This window comes from Elgaria multicarinata, chromosome 2 (assembly GCF_023053635.1).
Source record: "Elgaria multicarinata webbii isolate HBS135686 ecotype San Diego chromosome 2, rElgMul1.1.pri, whole genome shotgun sequence".
Classification (NCBI taxonomy): domain Eukaryota; kingdom Metazoa; phylum Chordata; class Lepidosauria; order Squamata; family Anguidae; genus Elgaria; species Elgaria multicarinata.
This window is the reverse complement of record NC_086172.1, coordinates 59,195,338-59,217,650: the sequence shown is the minus strand read 5'-3', so window position 1 is coordinate 59,217,650 and position 22,313 is coordinate 59,195,338. Positions and strand designations below refer to the sequence as shown.

Here is a 22,313-nt window from a genome sequence, read left to right as displayed (position 1 = left end):
TTTATTTTTCAGCACAATAACAACCCCAAACACTAAGCAAACACAATTAAAGCCTACTTGGAGCAGACATCTGGAGACAGAACATTTACAATATTAGATTTGCTACCTCAGAGCCCTGACCTCACCATAATTGAAGTTGTGTGGGTCCACTTGACCAGGGAAAAGAACAAAAAGCAGCCAAAGTCAAAAGAAGAGTTATGATAAATCCTGCAAGAAGCTTGGAAGAATTTACCACAGGACTACTTGAAAAAATTACAGAACAATCTACCAAAGCAAATAGTTTCATCTTTGCATTTGAAGGGAGGCCACACAAAATACTGACTTGTTCTAAAGAAAAACCTTTTGTTGCTTTTCATTGATTAATGTTTATTTGTGTTTACTTCAATGTTATATAGTGTTTTTTTGAACAAAGAAATACTGCTCAGATAAATGGCTTTAATTTGCATTTTTCAGAGAGGCCTAAAACTTTTGCACAGAATCTATCTCTCTATATATTATTGCTAGTGCTGTGCTGAAAATTTCAACCATTCCATTTTTGGCATTTCAGGCGGGGGGGGGGGGGAGGAGAATGAAAACTCAGGATAAAGAGATTGAGAAAGGTGAGGATTTTGGAGAATTTTCTCCATGGGGAGGGGAACAGGTTTCCCACATACCTTTTTAAATGTAGCCAGTTGTTGAGGGGTCTTCTTTCTTTGTTTGTTTTTATTTTTTAAAAAACGCCCCCACATTTTCAGAAGCCCAGGAGTGCTTATCGGATGCCTATTGGAGAGAGTGAGGTCACATGGTCTCCCAATGGCATTTATTTAGAACTGCTGGGCTCATCCAAATGCTGGAGGAAGAGGGTGTTGTTGTTTATTTATTTATTACATTTTTATACCGCCCAATAGTCAAAGCTCTCTGGGCGGTTTATTGTTTTGAAAATAAAATAAAAAGGGCCCTCAACAACTGGCTACACTTAAAAAAAGTATGTGGAGATCCTGTCCCCTTCCCCAAGAAAAAAATTCTCTGAATCCCCCCTCCCTCCCTGCTAAAGAGGAATTAAAAACAATGCCTCTTTTGCAGGGAGAGAAAAAGTTCCCCAAAATAGGGAGAAGGTTGCAGCTCAGCACTATTTATTACATTGCTGTACCATCCCATAGCTGAAGCTCTCTGGGCAGTTTACAAAAGAAATATATATATACATACCTTGTTTACTACTCACACATATGACCAAATCAGAGCCATCAAAAAGAACACTGCCAATCACAGATAACTCAAAATCAGCCCAGAACAAGCGCTGACTAAAGTGATCAACTACAAGACCTGCAAAATAAAATTAAACATTTCAAAATCTTCCTTATGAACATATAGTACATAAGAAAAAAAGTAACATAGTAATACAGACTTTTCCACAGCCATACAAAAGAAAGGGCAAAGAGATTGTTTTAGAAGCTTGCTTGTGAGGTGATTAATTTGGTGTGTTTTTTTACACAAGGATGAATATTTTTACTATATGTGAATCCTTTTACATACTAATATACAGGTTGGTATTATATTACTAATTGGGAAAAAAGAGGACACACAACTATTTGCAGTTTTGTAAATAAAATGTAGGATGCACAAGAATCATGCAAACATGTCCCATTCACAACCCCAAATGCAAACATGAGCAGGAGCATAGTTCTCAGGAAATTTTCACAATTTCTCAAGATTGCATTCATGGTTGAAAGTGACATCTGCGCAAGGGCACATTTCTGAAAATATGCATTTCCTACCAAAACCTGCATTCTCATGCATTAGCCTGTGGAGGAAAGTGCACATTTGGGATGGGTGCTTGGAAAAGTGCACATTTTTTCATGTTTAAAATGTACACTTTTCCTGTTCAGGAAAAAAAAGAAGAGGCCTGTGTTGGGGAGCGACAATGAAGCAAGATGAGTATTGAGGTGGAAAACGGAGAACCTCAATGCGCTCAAACATTGCTCATTCTCCCATCCCTATTGACAAGCCTTTTTTTTTAACATCTCGGATGACTAACATAGCCTATAGCAACTGAATGAAGCTATTGCCAGGATCCAACTTCAGTTAATAAAAGAGCTAAATTTTATTCAACCTCTGCCTGTTCACAGCAGAGTATTTAACCCATTCTGCAACCCATTCACTTGGAATCAGTATATACTCTGTAGAGTAGGATCATGACTGTAATGGCTATTACAGAAATCTAATAAAGACCTGGGTCAAAATTTGACAGAGAGACATGAGGAGAATTGGAGCAGAGAGCTCATCTCATCTAATTAAACCGCTACTTCTTGCTTAACGCACTAGGTTTACAAAGGAGTCTTGGAAGATGCTCTGTATTTCCTATACTGGCAAGAGATATTCTAAACCGTAGCTATTAATGTTGATTCATTATTGATAAAAGCATATATGTAGCCTGGTGGAACCTGCAATAATCAATATTGTTAACAATTTTAGTACAGTAGGGCAAGAACAGGAAGCATATCATATTCTGCTAGTCCCTCTTGCTCACCCAGAGAGATCCAATACATTTTCTTCTTTTATTGTCTTGGTGTATTGCAGAGTTAATAATTTTCTATCTTCCCAGGTTTCTTTTGGATACTAGGGCTATGTTATTATCTGTTCCCTTGTATACAATCCACCAAAAATCAACAAAATATAATTACTACTAATAATTGTAGTAATACTATGGCTGAAATGCTATCTATAACTTAAACGTTATAACTTAGAAGTTTACCTATTTGAGTATTTTAAGTTCAGCTTTTAATGTTACTTCCTTAATTTTCATGGGGGAAAATCTTTCTGTCCACAGCCAGTTCACACAATCAAATAAGCCAACTGGTTTGTTTTAATCGGTGGTGCGTGCCAGCCGCAATTTCCCTAATAACCTGCCTCGGAGCAGCTTGTCGTATCATGCAAACACAGGTGGCATGGCTTGTTCAGGGGAAAATAAACCTCAAATAACCCCATGCCATTTTTTTAAGTGTTGGGAATGTAGGATAAGGATTTGCTTCTATGTTCTCCTTCACTGTCCTCCCTTTTCATCCCAGTAATATGTGAAAATAATTGGTAATCTCTTCACAATACAATTTTATTGAAAGGTGGTATTTTACAAAAACAAAAAAAACAAAAAAACCCCACACATGTTGTATTCATGTATCTATTTTAAGTACTTAAACAGTACTAATTCAAATAGTCAGAAAAACAATGGCAATGCACTGTGCTTTACCAGCCTGCAGGCAATGACATTGCAGTTAAATCTAGCAGGCCATGGCTTAGTAAGGAATGATTAAATGATTAATTTGATGATTTGCGTCATGTTAAGAACTGTGGATGGTAAAACACTTGAACCATAAAATGATTTAATTCCATGCTGCTGCTGTAACAATTTATCATTTTATAAGAATGAAGGATTTTTTAAAAAATATATTAATGAGGTAATAAGCATAAAGCAAAAAGCAAATACTACAAGTTATATATCGCATCAACATGTATTCTCCTAAGCGTACTAGATTGATCTGACACTTTGAGGAACGAGGAAATGTGAAAAAGCTTAATTTTGTTTAGGTGACAGGGACACATATCTGTAGATTCAAAAACTTACAGAAAAAAAAATAGGAAGGAGCCATCATGTACAGCATACATCAATTTACAGAATGGGGCAAAAACACAGAATTAGTCACTTCACTAGCTTTGTGAATGTTCTACAGAATATCCTAAGTATTTATTGCAGAATAATAATGTATTAAAAACCTAATTCATTTAAGAATATTTAAACTATTATTTTAATATAACTATATGTGTCGATGTAACAAATGTTTAAAAATCAATTAAAATACATAGTCTTTGAGAAATCAATCAGTTAAGAAAAAATGAGAAATGAAAGTTCTTTGTACCTGTTGGTCTTTGTAAATTTTTTTGTACTAATATCCTTCTCAAAGTACCATCCATTGCTGCTTCTTCTATGTGGGAATGATCCCCAATTACTGTCCAATACATCATTCTGGAAATACCAAACACAAAATCATATACTACTGTTTACACAATATTAAACTCAAAAGACAGCCTGAGATTTGCCAGTTTTATAGTTGCAGATTTTTTAAAAAATCACTATCCATTGACTCCAGTGGATCAAAATTTCAGCCTTTATGCTAAATGTGAAAGGCAGATGACCAAGAGCAAAAAGCCAATGCACTAAACATAGACCATGTAATAGGATTGCAGGGGAAATCCACTGTGGTCTCAAATGAGGCCAGATTCCAAAGAATCTGACATTATTAATAGGGCCTTTAAGGCCCCCATCAGCAGGGGGGGACATGCCATTAGAATGAAGGGGAAACATATGATTTCCCCAAACTTGGGGAAATTGCACTCCTCTTGCTCCAATCAGGGCTTTAAAGGCCCTCTTAACCTTGCGATGAGAGGGCCTTTAAGGCTGCAGTTGGTGCCAGGAGGAAGGCAAAGTGCACTTTCAGGGGCCGCCAGAAACTGCACTTTGCCAAAGACTTGGGAGGCTCATGTATGCTTCATTATAGAGAGGAATGCTTCTCCCAATATTTTAACAGTCTATAAATTGATTTTAACTTTGCTGTTTTAAATTTGCATTTTAAATTTGTATTTTTGCATTGCTGCTGTTTTTATCTTGGTTGTGCTTTTATATTGTATTTTATATTATGGTTTTATACTATTGTTTTATTTTGAATTGTCTTAAATTTGTAAACCACCCAGAAAGCTTTGGCTGTTGGGCGATATAAAAATGCAATAAATAAATAAATAAATTTATTTTAGAGAGGAAAATCAATGGAAAGATATCTTTTTTAAACATACATCTAGCAGCCGTGGGGAGAGTAAATCCTATGGTGGCAAGCGGACAATTTTTAAAAAAACTTTTGTAAACTGCCCATAGAGCTTCAGCTATGGGCGGTATATAAATGTAATAAATAAATAAATCTCAATTAACATTTCCCCCTTAAAATTGCTGAAATGGCTCTTCAATTTTGCAGCCTGAAAATGCGGTAGCAAATGTGTGTGCGAAGGCGGGGGGCATTTTGGCTAGCCTCAATTTTTTATAAACTTGAAGAAGATTTTCTCTGAGAATGTACAAAGATTCTCTATTTCATCACTGAATGAAGTTAGCCTTCCTTCACATATTTTTCCAAGTTATAGGACAAATTTCTAGAGGGATTGAGCTCTATCATATCTCGTTTCTAAATTGCTTTTGGCCATCACTATGAATGGTAATGAACGGTGGTGGAAACTCAAGGCAGTAGAGAACACTCCAAAATGTTGCAGGCTGTGGAAGAGAGAAAAGTATCTCCAAATTTGGATGGGAGTCTCCTGGATTTGAGGCCGGGGTAAATGGCAGCTATTGCAGGGTTTGCATTGACATGGATGTCATAGTCATGCTCACTTTCTGCCTCTGGCCAGGATCCAAAGGTCCATTCAACTTGTTTCATGTGTTCAAGGAGACACTGGACTCCTATTTCCTGAATAGCAGAACTCTATCGCATGGAGGTCTGCTGTTCAAAGAAACACAGTAAAATAGGTGGGACCAAACCTTTTGTCAAGACTGCAGTAAACTCTTTTTCCTTTAGAACTATGCAATTTCTTAATTACCCTAATGTCCCAATCTGGCCCTCCAATGATCCCCAGATGGCCATGCCACTTTCCTGCCTTCAACTCCTTTCCCCCAATCACTGATCATTTGGTGTTCTCTGGCTTTTGTGCCATTTGTCCCCATTCTAAAAGGATGAAATGCTTTCCTAAGACAGTTACTGGCACAAAGAGCTTTAAGCTACGATTTGCTAGTATTTTGGTAGTGGTGGGGATTTTTAGAGACCTTTTGCCTCGGGTACTGCTCCTTTCCCTTTGGCCCTGCCCACCACTGGAATTTGACGCATGAGACCTTCTCCAAAACTGAGTTTGCTCCCCTTGGGATGGAAGAGGTTCCCTACTGCTGCTGTAGTAGTATCTATTCTATCCAGATATCTTGCCTAACAAAGAATTCACATAGGCTAGTGGTCAAGATATGGCTTAATAGCATGTGCTTGTATCTGAAGAGTAAACAACAAAAAGAGCATATACGACAATAATTATTCTCATTCTGAACTAATGTAAACCAAGGCAAAGGGACAGCAAATAGATTACATTCTCAAGTCAGGTAAGTTCCCTAAAGCCAACTACAACATGGACCAAATTAAATTTTTAACATATAGAAAACAAAATAGAATGACTATGATAAAAAGTCTTCATAACAACATACCCTTTGGGAGGATTTACAGCGATTGCATATGGTTCTCCTGCCATATTTGTAAGAAGTCTTGTGCAGTTTGGTCCATTTATTTGCCCTACATTGATGGAATATCTTAAGCTTGTCCAATGAGTTGTATAATAACTGAACCAGTGCATTCTGGAATGATCAGTCCAATAAATGTTTCCAGCTATCCAATCAACTGCAATATCTCTAGGTCTTTTATATTCAGGACACTAGGGAGAAACACACCAAATTTAAAATTTAAAATGCCATACATTTCTTTGACCTTGTTTGTTTGTTCACCTTTTCATATTTTAAACCAAGCATTTTAACAGTGAGTTCAAAAGAATGTAATAAAGGACTAAAAGCATGAACATTTTAACAGTCTGTAAGATCATACAGCTCAATCTGAAAGATTAGTGTCACCAAGATCTTCCAAGATTTAATACCAATAATAATAATAATAATAATAATAATAATAATAATAATAATAATAATAATGCTTTTCATGTAAATTTAATATGAATCCAAGAAATAGTTTATGGATAGTTTGAAAATAGGTGAATGGCTGCTGGATCCAGATCTCATGTCTGTGTTTTGTAAATGACCACAATCCCCATCGTTTGCATCCCACAGAACTATAGTGTTTCCTTGTGGTTATTCAGTCACTGATGTTTTGCAATATCCAGAAAAATGTCATTCCATATTTTACTGACAACTGTGAATGAACAGCTGACAGCTACTGAGGAGCCATGTGGCAGCAACGAAGCAGTCAGGAAGTGCACCTTCAACTGACAGCGTAACTAAGACAAGCAGAAAGCAGCCAGCAGGAAGCTTGTTGGCTTTCTACAAGAACGAGAGCGAGAAAAGGACAGCCTAGCAACCTTTAGTCACTGAAAGAAAATCCATTCTGAAAGAGGATGTGGAATACAAGGGCCACCAGCCAGAGCACCTTGTCCCCAATCTGTGAAGAAAGGATCTGGGTCTCATTTCCCACAGATAAAGAGAACAGCATACATAGGCACAGAAGAGTAGCTGACTGTCACAGAGTGAAACAAACACATTAATTCAGCTTCCTAAATTCAGTTTAGATTCCCAGTTTCTCTTTCTAGGATGATTAATTCATACATTATGGATTATTATCCATTCAAATTGCATATTCTTCTACGTTAGGCCTGCCCAATTTGTGCTTGGACTAATGGATCACTGCTCACAGCCCACCAGCCTTATACTTGACAAATGCTCTTCCTCTTTTCTCCCTCACTTCCCTTTCCCCCTACAATCTAGCCAGGCAGCAAAATATGAGATTTTATTTATCAAGCCCTTGATGGCTGTATTCAACTTGGTGGGTCAAGATTTTTACAGTCCTGCTCTATCTGATGAACGGGCCAAGCATTCATTAATATGTTTGTGCCCTCAACCCTTTCCTAGAATGTGCCTCTTCATTTCACAGGTATGCAACCACTTGTGGGTACTATTATATAGTTTCAATAATGAGCTGACAATTTTCAGAGTAATATCGTTGCATTCAGACTGAAATAATGTACAAAGAAGACAATTACAGATATTCTGTTCATAAAATGAAAGGTCAGTTCAATCTCCAGATGGGTTGATAAGGACTGCAGGGGGAATATAGATAGTTCATTTTATATACACACTTAATCCTTCAAAAATGAAAGGGGGAAAAACCCTTCTCTCCATTTAAACAAAGTTTAAAGAAAAGCTCATTTACAATATTCTCATAACAGTATTGCGGTGAAACTATTATTTGTGCAATGATTTTACCTAGAGAGATGGGTTTTAATTCTTCTTACGCTTCTGCAGTAGACAATCTCAGTACCTATGTTGCACATAAATGCTTTCAATTATTTGCATAGACTAAGAAGTCTGATATATCCTGGTGACCCTGACATAAAAGAACATTAGGCAAATTTGCTCCTATCAAGCTCATTGCACCTGAATACTTTGGGGATAGGCAGGAAGAAACAACAACTACATTTGTAAGACTTGATCTGACCCCTACTAACCAAAGAGGCAGCCTAGTGGTATCCAGGGATATAGCTGTTGAACGAGCTAAAGCAATATTTTTGCCTCACATAAACGCGACAAAGCTAGACTGTTCTGCTTCACCACCTCATAACCCCAACTGTACTCGTTTTTTAAAACAGATTTTTGTTTATGGTAGATAGCGCCCACAGTGTTGGATACTTTGATAGTCTTTGCATTGTGCCGAACTCTTGATTTCCAGGAAATGAAGAGTGTGGATCCCTAAAACAGTGTGTGTACCTCTAAAACAATAATTTCTCCAGTGGTCTCACAGTGGAAGTCGCCATTTCATTATTTATTATATTTGTTATTTGCCTAGGGGCCAAATTCCAATTTAGGAAGGGCATTAGGGATTGAATTCAGGTTGTGGGTGTGCCTAAATTTAAAAACAAACAAAGTCACAAGGAAAAATAAGAAAAAAGCCCCTGCCCTGCCCAGTTTGAGCTAGCAGTGCTTTGCGGGAAAGTGTAGTGTGGAAATAAAGAGGCGACACAACATAGCTGGGTTTAAACAAGGGCCAACATTTATTTGATGGATCTGCAAAGGGAAACCTAAGCGGGCATCAGCCTATCACGGCATAAGCCGTTAATAACCAGGGCAAGACATTCCGAGCCCCAGGGGTGGCGGGTAACCTTCGCCACCCCTTGGCTCCCCCTTTTGGGGTGGTAGGCCTTCCGGTGTCACCACTCCTCCTGCCACCGGGCTGTGAGTGGGTGAGAAAGGTTGGCCTCAAGGATAACCCTTATTTCAGCAGCTGGACCGCAGTGCTGGGAGCTGCTGAACCTCAGGCATTATCCTTCACCATTTGGTGCCTTGGAATGCTTACCGAAGTTAACAAACCTCAGATGCCCGCCTACCCGCCATAAATGTGACCGAATTAGAACAGATTCACCTATTTAATACTCCCTCGGCTGTCTTACAGTATGAAGTAGGTGAAACAACTCACAACCAATTCAGATTACGAGCAAAAAATTCCTACTTGGCCCCCGAACGGGCGACCAGCAAGCCCATACTGCCTGCAGGGAGGGAGGGAGCCGCTTTAGCAGAGAGGAGGAGGGAAACGGAACGAGCCATTTTACCGGCTCGCTGCCCCTCCCCTCATCCATTGGCGCAAACCACCAGCCAATGGCTGGCGTCCACGCTGCCTCTTCTTCCCCCCACCTGCAATGTGCTTCCCCGCGCCGAGGCTATGCCGGGCGTGGCAGAGTAGCCTTTGGATGAGGAGGTACTTCGTTCCCCAAAAACCATACTTTGGATTGCACCTATACATATGGGCTGTAATGCAGGGAATGTCCTTAAATTGGTTTCTACCCACATGGAATGATGGTTTGGCTCAACAGTTTCCAAAACACAAGAACCAAAACCCATTTCTAATACATCGGATTTTCCATAAGAAATGGTAATTTCAATGGACAAGAATTTGTGACCATTATGGTAAAGTGTGTATTTGAAGATCCTTCACAACATCAAGTATTTTCAAATTACTAAATATAAACATATACTAGAAAAATATTGATGATCTACAAATAAATACATATAAAATTACAGAAATGTGCTTTAATGCCTGTTATTAAATATTTTTTTTTACTTTTAAAGGTGTCATTTATTTTATAAACAGGCATCATAAGCAGAACTGAGTAGATATATCTCAGAGCTGATGATCTTTGTGCTTAAATTGTGTTCAGTAATATTGTTCTTGGGTTTTTTTTTAAATTAGCCTATCCTTAATGATAGAATTTCAATACTTTTAGTAAAAAAGTAGCTCAACTATTATACAGGAATGCTTAGATTAAAAACCTGACAGTCTGAAGCAGCCTGAGAAGGGTTTGATTTGGCGTTGATTTGGCATTAAGAACAGGCAGGGAGTGCTTAATACTTCTCCAATGACATTTGTAGATTTTTCTATTATTTGAGGTAGTTATATGACACCCTTCACTTTACAAAACTTCCAGCACTAAAAATACTATTTAAAAAAAAATACACAATGATACATAAAATTAACACAACAATAAAATATATATCAAAACTGTAGAGGTACTAAAATCCATATGAACTGTCTATTAAAACATGTATAGGAGACATTCAAAGGCAAACGAAAATGATTTTTTTAGGAAAGATATATTGCACAAGCTAAGGAATTCTATATGAAAAGAGCCATTTCAACATGTGGAGCAACTCAGAGGATGATCTCTGCAGCTGATCATAGCGATGGGGCAAAAATCCATCTAGGTCTGCGAGGGCAGCATGCATCCGGCCTCCTGGGCCCCAATGGACATGCCAGGTGGATTTTCGCTCCATCGTGCCTGCAAGACAATGGGGATGCAGGTCCAGATGGAACTCACTTCCACCCTGGCCTGTGCGGGCACTTGGTCCTTTCCCCTCCTGCATTAATGGCGGGCAGCCGCCATTTACACAGTAGGGTAAAATACGCAATTTCCCCAGCCTTCAGGAAATTGCAATATTAACAATGCCTTTAAGGCCCCATTGGCAGGAGGAGGAGGAGAAGGGGTTTTCCTTTCTACTCTAATGGCAGCCACCTTCTCTTCCTGCCCTCCTTGCGCTAATTAGGGCCTGAAAGGGCTACTTAACGCTTGCGTTAAATGCTCTCTCAGCCCGATTGGCAGGGGATGGGAATGCATTATTATTATTAGTAGTAGTAGTATTTATTTATATAGCACCATCAATGTACATGGTGCTGTACAGAGTAAAACAATAAATAACAAGACCCTGCCGCATAGGCTTACATTCTAATAAAATCATAATAAAACAATAAGGAGGGGAAGAGAATGCACCAAATAGGCAGTATAAAAGTCAGAACAAAATCAAGTTTTAAAAGCTTTAGGAAAAAGAAAAGTTTTTAGCTAAGCTTTAAAAGCTGCGATTGAACTTGTAGTTCTCAAATGTTCTGGAAGAGCGTTCCAGGCGTAGGGGGCAGCCGAAGAAAACGAACGAAGCTGAGCAAGGGAAGTAGAGACCCTTGAGCAGGTGAGAGACATGGCATTAGAGGAGCGAAGAGCACGAGCGGGGCAATAGTGTGAGATGAGAGAGGAAAGATAGGAAGGAGCTAGGAAAGTATGCAGACTCCTACAGCCATGCTAATTAGTGTGGCCAAGGGAATCTGTGCACTTTCTGGAGGCCCAGAAATCATGCTTTCCTGTGCCTCTGCTGCACCAATTGGGGTCTTAAAGGGCCTCTTAATGCAAGCGAGCTTAAAGGCCATGGTTGGCATGGGGGACAGGAGGCAAATGTGCTTTCTGGGGCCTCCAGAAAGTACGCAATTTCCCAGGCACATTAATGGTATGCAGGGGGAATGGCACACTTTCTGGAGGCCTCAGGAAGTATGCATTATTGAGTGCTCAGCCAGGCACTCGTAAGTTCTTTATTCATTAGCTGATCATAGCATTCAGCAGATTCATGGTGAAGGGGGCATTCTTTTATCATTATAAAAACAAATTCGGGGGGGGGAACCCACCTTATTAATACTAATCTAGTAATTACATATGATCAAATAGGACAAGACTTAATTGTTTGGAACCATTCTTTTAATTTTAAGATGTATTTATTTATTTATTTACTTAAACATTTTTATTCCACCCTATATCACTGGGATCTCAGGGCAGCATACAGATAAAATCATACAAACAGTAGAAAACAGTAAATATACCCAGCTAAAAACAAATTAAACTGTTAAACAAGCTAAAAACAGTATAGAATTTACAAGTAGTAGAAACAATTAAAACAATTAGAACTGTGTGCAACCTTAGTGAATTTAGGCATCAAAGGCTTTGTTAAAAGGCCGTGTTTTAACTTAGCACTGAAATGAGGCCACATCCGACACCAGTCGGGCCTCCAAGGGGAGGTCATTCCACAGCTGGGGTGCCACAACAGAGAAAGCCTTCTCCCATGTCCCATATCATATATAGTACACAAAAGTCAAAAAAGGAAAAAAGGGAAGTAAAAAAGAAACAGTTTTATAATAAAGATGAGCAAAAATATTTCAGCTAGGTTTACTTACTATCAGACCACCACTGCTTTGCCTCCTTTCTCCTTCCTGGACCTTTTTATAGAAAATGCCTCCTGGATTAAATTGAGTACTCCATATAATAATTTCTCCTTGATAATATAGATCCATTCCAGTAATTCTTGAATTATGTTCAATGTGTGTAATCTGTTGATGAACATCACTGTAGTTGAATGGATATACAAAACCCAGGATATCAGTGTCATTAGCAATGTAGAGAACTTGATCTTCAGAGCCTGGAGATTATTGTAATGAAATACAAAAATAAAGTAAATTTCAACTAATAAGAAGTAATGCACTTTATATATGTAAAATTTTCATATCGATCTGAATAATTTTTTTGAGTAAATTCCCATTGCAAACCATACCCCGCTTACTTTTAGGTACTTTTAAATCCCACTGAAGTCAGTGGGACTGACAAAATAATCTCAGAGCTAATTGTAGTGTAATATCAAACCCTATAAACTGATGGCCTACAGATGAATTCCAGTTTAACGTTAATTTGGTTTAATCAACAGGTGACACATATGTAGATACATAAAGAATAAATATACATTAAACTATCATCAGGACTGAGCTCACTGCATATTGTCTGACAATATACTAAAAGTTAACTTGATAAATTAATATTCTTTTATATTTTATCATCTTTTTTGCCTTTCCTATCTTATTATAAATGTGTGGATCAGTTGTCTGGTTAATATCTTATATTTAAAATTTACAAAAGAATGTCAATTTCTTTTGTAAATCAATATATAGAAATTATACCAGCTTTAAACAAAGGATTTTGAGGAATATGTGACATTATAGTTGCTACAATATAGCACATTTATATTGGCATTTCAATACTGTATACTAAACCTTGACTCTACAATACTTGTTCTCCAGCTGTATGAGTTATATCCAATGAACTGTGAGTGGATGAAAAATAGCTGCAAGAGCTATTACTTGGGACAGCCTTCCCCAAATTGTGACCTTTAGATGTTTTTGACTACATCTCTCAGGATTCCTGACCACTGGCCATGCTGATTGGGGCTGATGGGAGTTGAAGTTCAAAACATCTGGAGGCCATCAAGTTGGGGAAGGCTGATGAAAGGGCAGATCACCCACATTACTGTACTGGGGAGAGAGAGAAGAGATAGGGAGATACAGACCAGGTAAGGGGAAAGATGTTGAGACATTTTAGAGTTATTCCCTATTATGGTCCTCTCCTCTGTCAACTTGCCCTCAGGCCTGCAGGTGCTGATCTTTAATATCAGGTCAGTCAATTTAAAAAAATCCAAGACTTTATTATGGATAAGGAGGCTAACCTCCCATGTATTACTGAGACTTAGGTGGATGAGCTTGGAAGAGTTGACCTCCCTCAGTTGTGCCTATCTGGGTAGTCAAGTACACCATCAACATAGTGCGAAGGGGAAGGGAGTGTTGTGCTGGTCTATGGAGATACCATCTATCTCTCTAGGAGACCCCCTCATTCAGCCCTTGGATTTGAATGCTTGCATTTGGTGCTGACTCTTAGGGACAGACTGGGGATTCTGTTGGTCTACTAACCACCTACTGCCAATAGTCTCTCTACCTAAGCTGCCTGAGTTATTATTAGATTTGAAGTTGAAAATACCCTACCCCAGGTTTATTATTCTGTAGGGCCTCAATGGCCATGGCCAAAGTTGCCTTACATAAGTCGAATTCAGAATTTCGTGACTACCATGACAACCATGCATCTGTCACTGCTCAACATAAACCAAGGCATATACTGGTGTTCTGGACCTTGTGTAGTTGGACAATCTGGACATTGTTCTGGGATTTGTGTGTGTTATTTGAACCACATTGTCATGGTTAGACTATTTTCTTGTGGGGTTTAGTCTTATAGCCGCTACTTTTCCTCTGCAGTTGTGTTTGACTCATTAAGATCGTCTTCTCCTGTAAACTTGTGGAATCTGATGTACTAGCACCAACATGTGCCAGCACCAAGTTGTGATCATCTGTTAATTTAGGGCATATACACATTGAAGGATGCTCAGAGGGCTCAGTAGAGTCCCCCCCCCATCCCCGATATGCATGGCTATGCATGGAAGCAATTCACAATGGCAGTCAGAGGCATGGGAGATCTATATGCACTTCCATGATGTTTTCTTCATTAAGTACTATGGAAGTTATTCACGATCCAGGTCTTGACTAAATTGCAACATGCAGAATGGGAAGACAGGGTAAGGATATGGAAAACGTGTAGAGAACTCCACTTCATTGGATTGTCCTTGTACAGTTTTTCCATATTTACATGTACTGGGGTGGGTGGGTAGAAGAGAAACCATTTTCTGTTGAGTCTTATGGAGGTTCTATTACACAACATGAGCATTATGTCATTGTGCATGGAAGGATCTTGCCCAATATTTCTACTAGTATCTATTATTTTTGTCAGCTTACCTTTTGCAATGCAGCTACTATTTCTTTCTTTATAATTTTTTTCACAAGCACATTTATATGATCCTTTTACATTGATACAGAGTTGGGAGCAGATGCCAAATATTACACATTCGTTGATATCTAGAAAATAAATTTCTTTATAGTTTATTTCTATTTATAGGCAAAAAATACATAAGTTTTAAAATTTAAAATAGTCCAAAACAATTCACTTCCAGTGCAATCCTATGTACATATACTGAGAAGTACTATAAGTTCCAATGGAACTCACTCCCAAGAAAGTGAGTATAGGATTGCAACTATAACTGTTTAAAACATCAGTTATCAATCCAAACTACAGGGTGAAGGGAGGGAAAGGGGCAGGTACCACCAAGGTAGTTCTGCAAGTTACTGGCCGTGTGTAAGGGGTGTCCTAAAACAGTAGTGATGTTTATGAGACCCTCCATCCCTCCATGAAAATATAATGAGCAGAATGTCGCAAGGTGAACACAACCAGTGTACAGAGCCCATGCTTGAACAGGAAGTAGAAAAAGTGTTACAGTAGTGAGATAAACTGGTCATGTGGACAAGCCCAGAAAGAGAAAAAGAGAGAGAGAGACAGAGAGAGAGACTCATAGACATGCTGCACTTTTTAATGAAATATTTTATGACACATGTATTTCAAACCAATTGCTACAGAAATACCTTCACATTGCCAGTTTCTTGTATTCCTTTGAAATCCAGGCTTACACTGACAGTAAAGTGGTGTTTTGGTTGTATTACAATATGCATCATCACCACAAGGATTCACACTATTTTCACAGTTATATTCAGTTAAGCCTAAAAATATATAAACAGATATAAAATCAAATGGATTTTACTTGCTTTTTAAAATAATTGAACAAAGTAGTTACAACAATTTTCAAATTAACTGCAAAATATTCACAGCCAACCTCCCCTACCATAGCTGATGCAGTAGTTTGTATCCAAAGAAGCTCAGTTGGCTTAGAAACGTGTACAATTTGAATTCATAAGTCATGTTTCTATGTTGTGAAGAATCAGGAATGCTTACACATCCTCTTCTACCATTTCTGTTTATACATTCAACTTAATAATTACTTTCTGCTTTTATGAAAACATGTGTGAGCGACTTCTCCAAACCAAGATTACTAAACAAGTTCAAACTCTAGTCGAAGCACATCTCCCATGATTCCTATATCCTACCAACAAACATGGTATCATTTTTTTTCAGAAGGAACATTGTAATTCCCACACACACCAGCTCTATTTAAAGATGCTTATTCAGTAGGAGAAATAAATATATTCTGCAGAGTTCTTCTTCATCTTCTTTTAACTGCACTATTTATTTTATTTATTTATTTATCACACTTTTAACATGGAAAATACGTAATAGTCCTTATAAATGAATAAGCTCATAGGAAGAAGAAATTTCAACTTCTGCTCAGTACAGCTCTGGACTAAAAAGGAGGGAAGAACTTTTCATCTTAGGTGTACCTTTCATTTCCAGATTCAATGGGCCAATCTTGATTACTATACTTACATGCAGGAAAACAGACAAGGAATACAAATGTGAATTTAGTGATGGAATCATGACATCTAAATAATGCAAACTGGATTCCATTAAAAATATTCTGTGCAGGTTCTAACCCCTAACAGGACTGCTCCAGTTCTGAGTTCCAGACAGCCTGGATCAAGAGTGCTGTAGTACTGTTTGGTGCTTATAGAGAAAACATTTGTCGTTCCACAATCATGAAATCTTTCTTCATTGTGCTATGTGCAGTTAAAAGTTTAAATTGCTATATAGCTGAGAGTATGGGAAGTGTAGAATACAGAATAGGTTTTTTTTTAACCTCACACAGCATGCTGCCATTTGACCCTGATTCTCTCCTCCAGGATACTTTCAATCAGGCCAATTTCCATCCCCTACCTCCATTTTCCTCTGCTGCCCCTTCAGCATTCAATGGCTCAACTGATCTGAACCATAAACCTAATTGCTACACTTATACAGTGTGCCTGACCTCTACTTCCATTAGACCCTTTATTTCTTCCTTTGGGGTTAAAGTGAGAAACACCCATAGAAAACTATTGAGACATCCAGGATATATATGATTAGGCAGAAGCGTGACTTCTTTGCTTCCCCCATCACAAAAGAAATCAGCAAGGACAGCAGTTCCTGTCTTCAGCATTCACTGTGTACCCAGAAGTTCCCATTTAGACAATAAATGAGAGGGTTTTTCCACCCCTTATCCCATGATAGCCCATGACATTCCTGGAAGCTCACAAGGTTAATTTGGTGTTTTATTTCATTTTCTTTCTTATATGCTTTGATATAGTCAAGGGACTCCTTAAGTATGTGGAAACTTCTACCTTACTTTTTGGTGACTCTGGGTTTCCTTCCAAACTGATAGAACGAGCCACATTCATAGATCATGGGAATGATTCTTTAGAGGTACTGGGGTTCAGTCTTCTTTGATTTTGCTCAATTTAATCCTGATTACATCCTTAGTTGGATGCTGAGCAGGCTCAAAGAAAATCACTTTCTGGTAACTGGTCTTTCACTTAGCCTAGTCATTCCTGCACTACCTCTCACTTTATATAATTAAGCCTGAAATCCTAAACACACTTATTAGGGAGTAAGTGCTATTGAGTACAGTGGGACTTACTTCTGAGTAATCATGCATAAAATTGATCTGCAAATCCAAGAAAAGGCAAACATATAGTTGTATTGGCTTAATTTAAATATGTATTGAGCTTGTAATACAGGATGAATGACTCAACAAATTTATCTTGCATCTGACAGTACAATAGCACCATTGATGTATATTGCACATATGCTAGATTTGGGCCAGTCTGGTGGTACTAAATACTATAATTTTTGCCATTCTGTTTGTGCCACATTAAGTGATGGAAAGAATCCACCCACCCGCTATCTCTGGCTAGGGATGTGTGTGTGTGTGTGTGTATATATATATATTATATATATATATTAGACTGATTCCAAATCAGTGGATTGCATCAAACCTGGCACCTAGCTCCTTACTCTTACCAAAGTGGGGAACAGCAAGGATTGCTCCTTATGGTTTCTGCCACCCAAGGATTTTATTGTGATATGTGTGGCAGCATCCAGGCCTGAGTTCCTGCTGAAGTGGTAGCAAGAAGACTTCTCTGCCTCAGTAAACTTGGAAAAAACAAGGATGGTAGTGAGTGTCAGGTTTCTGGGTGAGTGAACCAAAAAAGTGACTAGAGGTTTTTCTGCCATTATGACACATACGGAGAAATCCAGATTAGCTGGTGGTATTTTCAAGGCCAAAGTGATTATTGCACCTACAGTCAGGTGACTAATTAGGAGCAGCTGGAATGGTTTGCTGACTCACAAAGAGTGTGGTAAAGCTGATGTAATAATACCACATGGTAAGAATGCCGCTAACTGGTTGGCTCAAAGGACTATAAAGAAGAATCTGGACTATGGATAGTGTAGAGAAGAAGGTTTAGAGTGAAAACTGCCAAGGGTTTTAACAGATCCATTTCAGGTTAGGCTCAAACTTTAGAAGGGTGTGACCCCAAATGTCTTGGATTATGGGAATGGACTTTGAAAATACAATGCATAAAATTCAGTTTGGGTGGTTTGCCTGTCACTAGCTTTTGCATATATCAAATGTTGTAATTTGCACTGAGCACAGAGGCATTGTTGCAGAAAGCTTTTCTGTCTCAACAAACACTAAAAATAGAGACACACACACAATAGGCTAGAGATAGCTAGCAGAGCTAGTAATAAAAGCTTTTGCATATGCTATTGGTTCCTTGTTTAGACACAGGTGAACATCTAATAGCTACCCTTGGATCAATTTAGTTCTTCCAGAAATAAAATCAGTAATTGGCTTGGGTAATTTTTCTTAGATGATCTGAGAGATCAGAAAAATTGCCCCCATCTCAGGATGCTTTCCCCTGCCTCAGTTATAAATAATGGTCCCATTATCTACTATGGTGGCAGGAAACATATGCTATAGGAATTAATCCAAAGGGGAGGGGGAGAAGATCACCACCAATGAAGAAGCCTCAGGGTGGCCTGCTACCACTACTCCTGTGTTACCATTAGATTTCATCCTCTTCCTCCTCTCCCCCCACCCCTGGTGGACTTCATAATCCTCCAACTGCTGCTTTCATCTTTTTTCCACTACTGCCTTTCTGTCTGCACCACCACTGCCTTTTTGCCCTTTCCTCGTGCCACAGGAGACCAGTTCTCACTGCTGCCACCCATGCAGTCTTCCTTGCCCAGGAAACCACAATTTTTTTGGAAAATGCAGACAATGGTGAACAGAAGATAGGACAAGAGAGGCAGTGAGAGTAGGGGTCATGAAGGCACACTGAGGGATTTTGGCAGGTGTAGGTGTGCCCACTGGTACTGTGTTGCTGACCCCCTATTGTACAGGAAAGAATAAAGACACTGCTTGGGTTTGTGGGAGCTAGCCCCTGCAGTGTGGTTATGAGCAGCAGCAGCAACAACAACAACTTTAAGCCAAAGCAAACAGGTAGAACAGGATGGGAAGTATTTTTTTTTTTTTGCCACAGGATGTGGCTATCATCCTGCCATCACCACCACTCCAAAAATCCCAATGATACTGCTGGAAAATAAAGAATGCAACAAGTGTGTGCCTTGTTTTCCAGCAGAATCAGACTCCCAACAGCCCACCAAGTAGGTGCTGGGAAACAACTTGTACGTTCCCCTGGCATGCTTCATTTCCCAGCAGAATTGCTGGGATTTTGGTGGTGGCCACTTCCAGTAATGACTGGTTAGGAGTAAGGCTCACAGAGTGTTTTGGATGGGGACCAGTGTGCCCCCCACAAGCTCCAGAGGTTGCCCACCCCTGAGAATCATGTGCAAATGAACATTCACTTTATAAAGCAGGACAGCAACTTGACTCCTCAGCAAGGTTGCAGTGCACAAATCGAACAAAACTGGGAACATAAGTGATTCTGTCCCATGAGGACATGCTACTCAGTGATGATACTAATTATGATCTCAGCCACACTATAGCTGTATAAGTGATAAAACAGTTGGTTAGGTTTTGCTTTGTTCATGTTAGTTTAAGATCTCTAAGAATATTCAGATTCTGTTCTGTGTGAAAGAAGGCAGACATGTTGTATTTTTTCTTGAGAATGATAACCTGGTAGCTTCTAAATCAAACTTACTTGTTTTACATCCTTGCTCATCTGAACCATCTCCACAGTCATCAAATTGGTCACACTCAAGTTCCACCGGTACACACTTCTTATTGTTACAAGCAAACTCATCCTTTTTACAAGGTCTTACTTTATAAGCAGTTCTGTCTGCAAAAAGTTACAAATATGGTATTTTTTAGCCCCATGTGTTATAACATCAGACATCATTATGCATTACTTCTCTGATTGGCTCTTATCAGATGTGCTTTGTTTGCAATAGTAGATCAACAGAGAGCCACAGGTAGACGCAGCAAGCATGGGAGCCAAACAAGCAGAAGCAACAACAAAAAGGCAGTTGTTGTAGGATTCAGCAAATTACTGATGCTGTAAAGGACAAGATGGAGGAATATAGCTGCTTATTTATGTCAACCATACAGACTATGCAAGCATTGAAAATATAAATTAAATTGTAATCAATCATAGTTTTAATTACAGAAGTATTATAGTACATTGGATCAAAGTCAGGGTTTGTTATACATTCAAGAATTATGAACCTATTTGATTCAACTTATGAATTTCCAATTTTCAGGTTCAACATCATCACTAGAGAAAACACGGTGCCTGTGCAGTCAGAAGATAAAACCTACAATTTTTCATAAATAAAATGAGAAGTGTTCTCCTTTTGTTTTATTATAATTCAAACTAAAATTACCTACCACAGTGATCTTCATCTGACCCATCACCACAATCATCAACCCCATTACAAATCTGCTCATGTCGCAGACAGACTCTGTTATTTCTGCATCGGTATGGCCTTGTTGGGGGACATGGAAATTTTACTGTGAAAAAGGGAAAAAAAGGTTCTGATGCTAATTATATAGACAACATATTTTTTAGATTTACTCATCAAAGGGGTAAAAGTGATTATATTATTGGATATAGCCTTATATTTAAATAGACATAGTAAAAGTACATATTATGACTTATAAGGTATTACTGCATGGCTGCAGTTTTATTTGCCCTCTGTTTCTTTTAACAATGTGTTTTAATGTGTTTTTTATTCTGCTTTTATTCTTTTACCTTATTTGTTCACTGCTCTGAAATCCTCGGATAAGGAGCAGTATAAATAAAATAGATTTGAGAGGGGGGAAATATTGCTAAAAAAATCTCAATTCAGTGCAAGATTAGACATGAAAGCAAACATTTTTAGAACCTAGGGATCATGCAACACTTCTGTGGGTGTATGAGAGGAATGGATTTTTTAAAATGTAGTTTGGATGTTAAAGGGTTATTTTCTTGCTGGAATCAAAAGGCCAAGGAAAATAAAGAATTCCACCTGGTAGCAGCAGAAAAGTACAAGAAAGGGCAAACAGGAGTGGGGCATTCCATTTTGGCTTTGCGTCTCTTCCACTCATGAGCGAAGGCATAGCTGGCCCCATGACAGGGTGATCTGCCCCTTTCAAATGTAGTATATGCAACATTTATTATAAAGACATGAATATCTATTCACACAAAATAGAAGATTTTCCATTTCCAAAATGGAAAAATATGAGCCTTCTATAGCCAGTCAAACCATCAACAGTAATATTCTGAAAATAAAGACAGAAACTTACCACATATTTCAGCGAGTTCATCAGAGTTATCCCCACAGTCATCTTCTCCATCACAAACCCAAAAATGGAGTTTGCAGAGTGAATTGTTGCAAAGGAATTCATCTGCTCTACATATATTCCCCCCTGAAAAAATGGAATAGCAAAACCAAAATCGAATGTATACAAATAAATTTTATGCAGTATACTAGGGTCACAGTAGACATAGATAATGGAATTCCATTTTTGGATCTTCTATCTTTTTAAATTTTAGCAAATAATAGCTGCACAGGTGAAGATGTAGGATCATGGCACAGAGAGAGAGAGAGAATGAATGAATATATTTTATTATGGTCATTGACCAATACCAACAGTACGAGAGAGAGAGAGAGAGAGATTTTCCCCCTGTGCCATTTTCCTAATGAAAATCATCCTGCCCCTGAAGATACTACTTGCTTCATTAGGAGAAACTTACATAAGGCCATAAGAGCCATGCTGGATCAGACCAAAGCCCTATCAACACCAGTCTGTTTCCAAAGTGCCCAACAAGACATCAATGGGAAGCCACAAACAGGGCATGAGTACAATAGTACCCTCCTGCTCATTTTCTGCAGCAACTGATATTGAGAGGCATACTTCCTCCGATATATACAGCTTACCTACTCCTGTTTCCATTAAAAGAATAATGGAAGGGAGTGGTCTTTGGGAAAATAGCATTGGGAAGAAAGGGTCAATTTCCCTCAGTGTTCTGATTCTCCCCCTAACCCCCGAGAGGCTATCTACTAAACTTTAAATAGACAGCAATTCTGATTATGTATTTCAATCTTTT

General features: G+C 38.5%; 1 protein-coding gene across 1 annotated transcript in view; it reads right to left on the bottom strand.

Annotated features, from left to right (window-relative positions):
• LRP1B (LDL receptor related protein 1B) overlaps positions 1 to 22,313 on the bottom strand; it is a 976,641-nt gene that overhangs the window by 49,297 nt on the left and 905,031 nt on the right. Inside the window, exons 72-80 of the mRNA XM_063116589.1 lie at positions 21,509 to 21,631; positions 20,612 to 20,734; positions 19,926 to 20,063; positions 15,420 to 15,554; positions 14,739 to 14,858; positions 12,309 to 12,550; positions 6,257 to 6,480; positions 3,891 to 3,997; positions 1,186 to 1,302 (exon numbers count right to left, since the gene is read on the bottom strand). Coding sequence (XP_062972659.1) covers positions 1,186 to 1,302; positions 3,891 to 3,997; positions 6,257 to 6,480; positions 12,309 to 12,550; positions 14,739 to 14,858; positions 15,420 to 15,554; positions 19,926 to 20,063; positions 20,612 to 20,734; positions 21,509 to 21,631 — 1,329 coding nt within the window. The remainder of the gene's footprint in view (positions 1 to 1,185; positions 1,303 to 3,890; positions 3,998 to 6,256; positions 6,481 to 12,308; positions 12,551 to 14,738; positions 14,859 to 15,419; positions 15,555 to 19,925; positions 20,064 to 20,611; positions 20,735 to 21,508; positions 21,632 to 22,313) is intronic.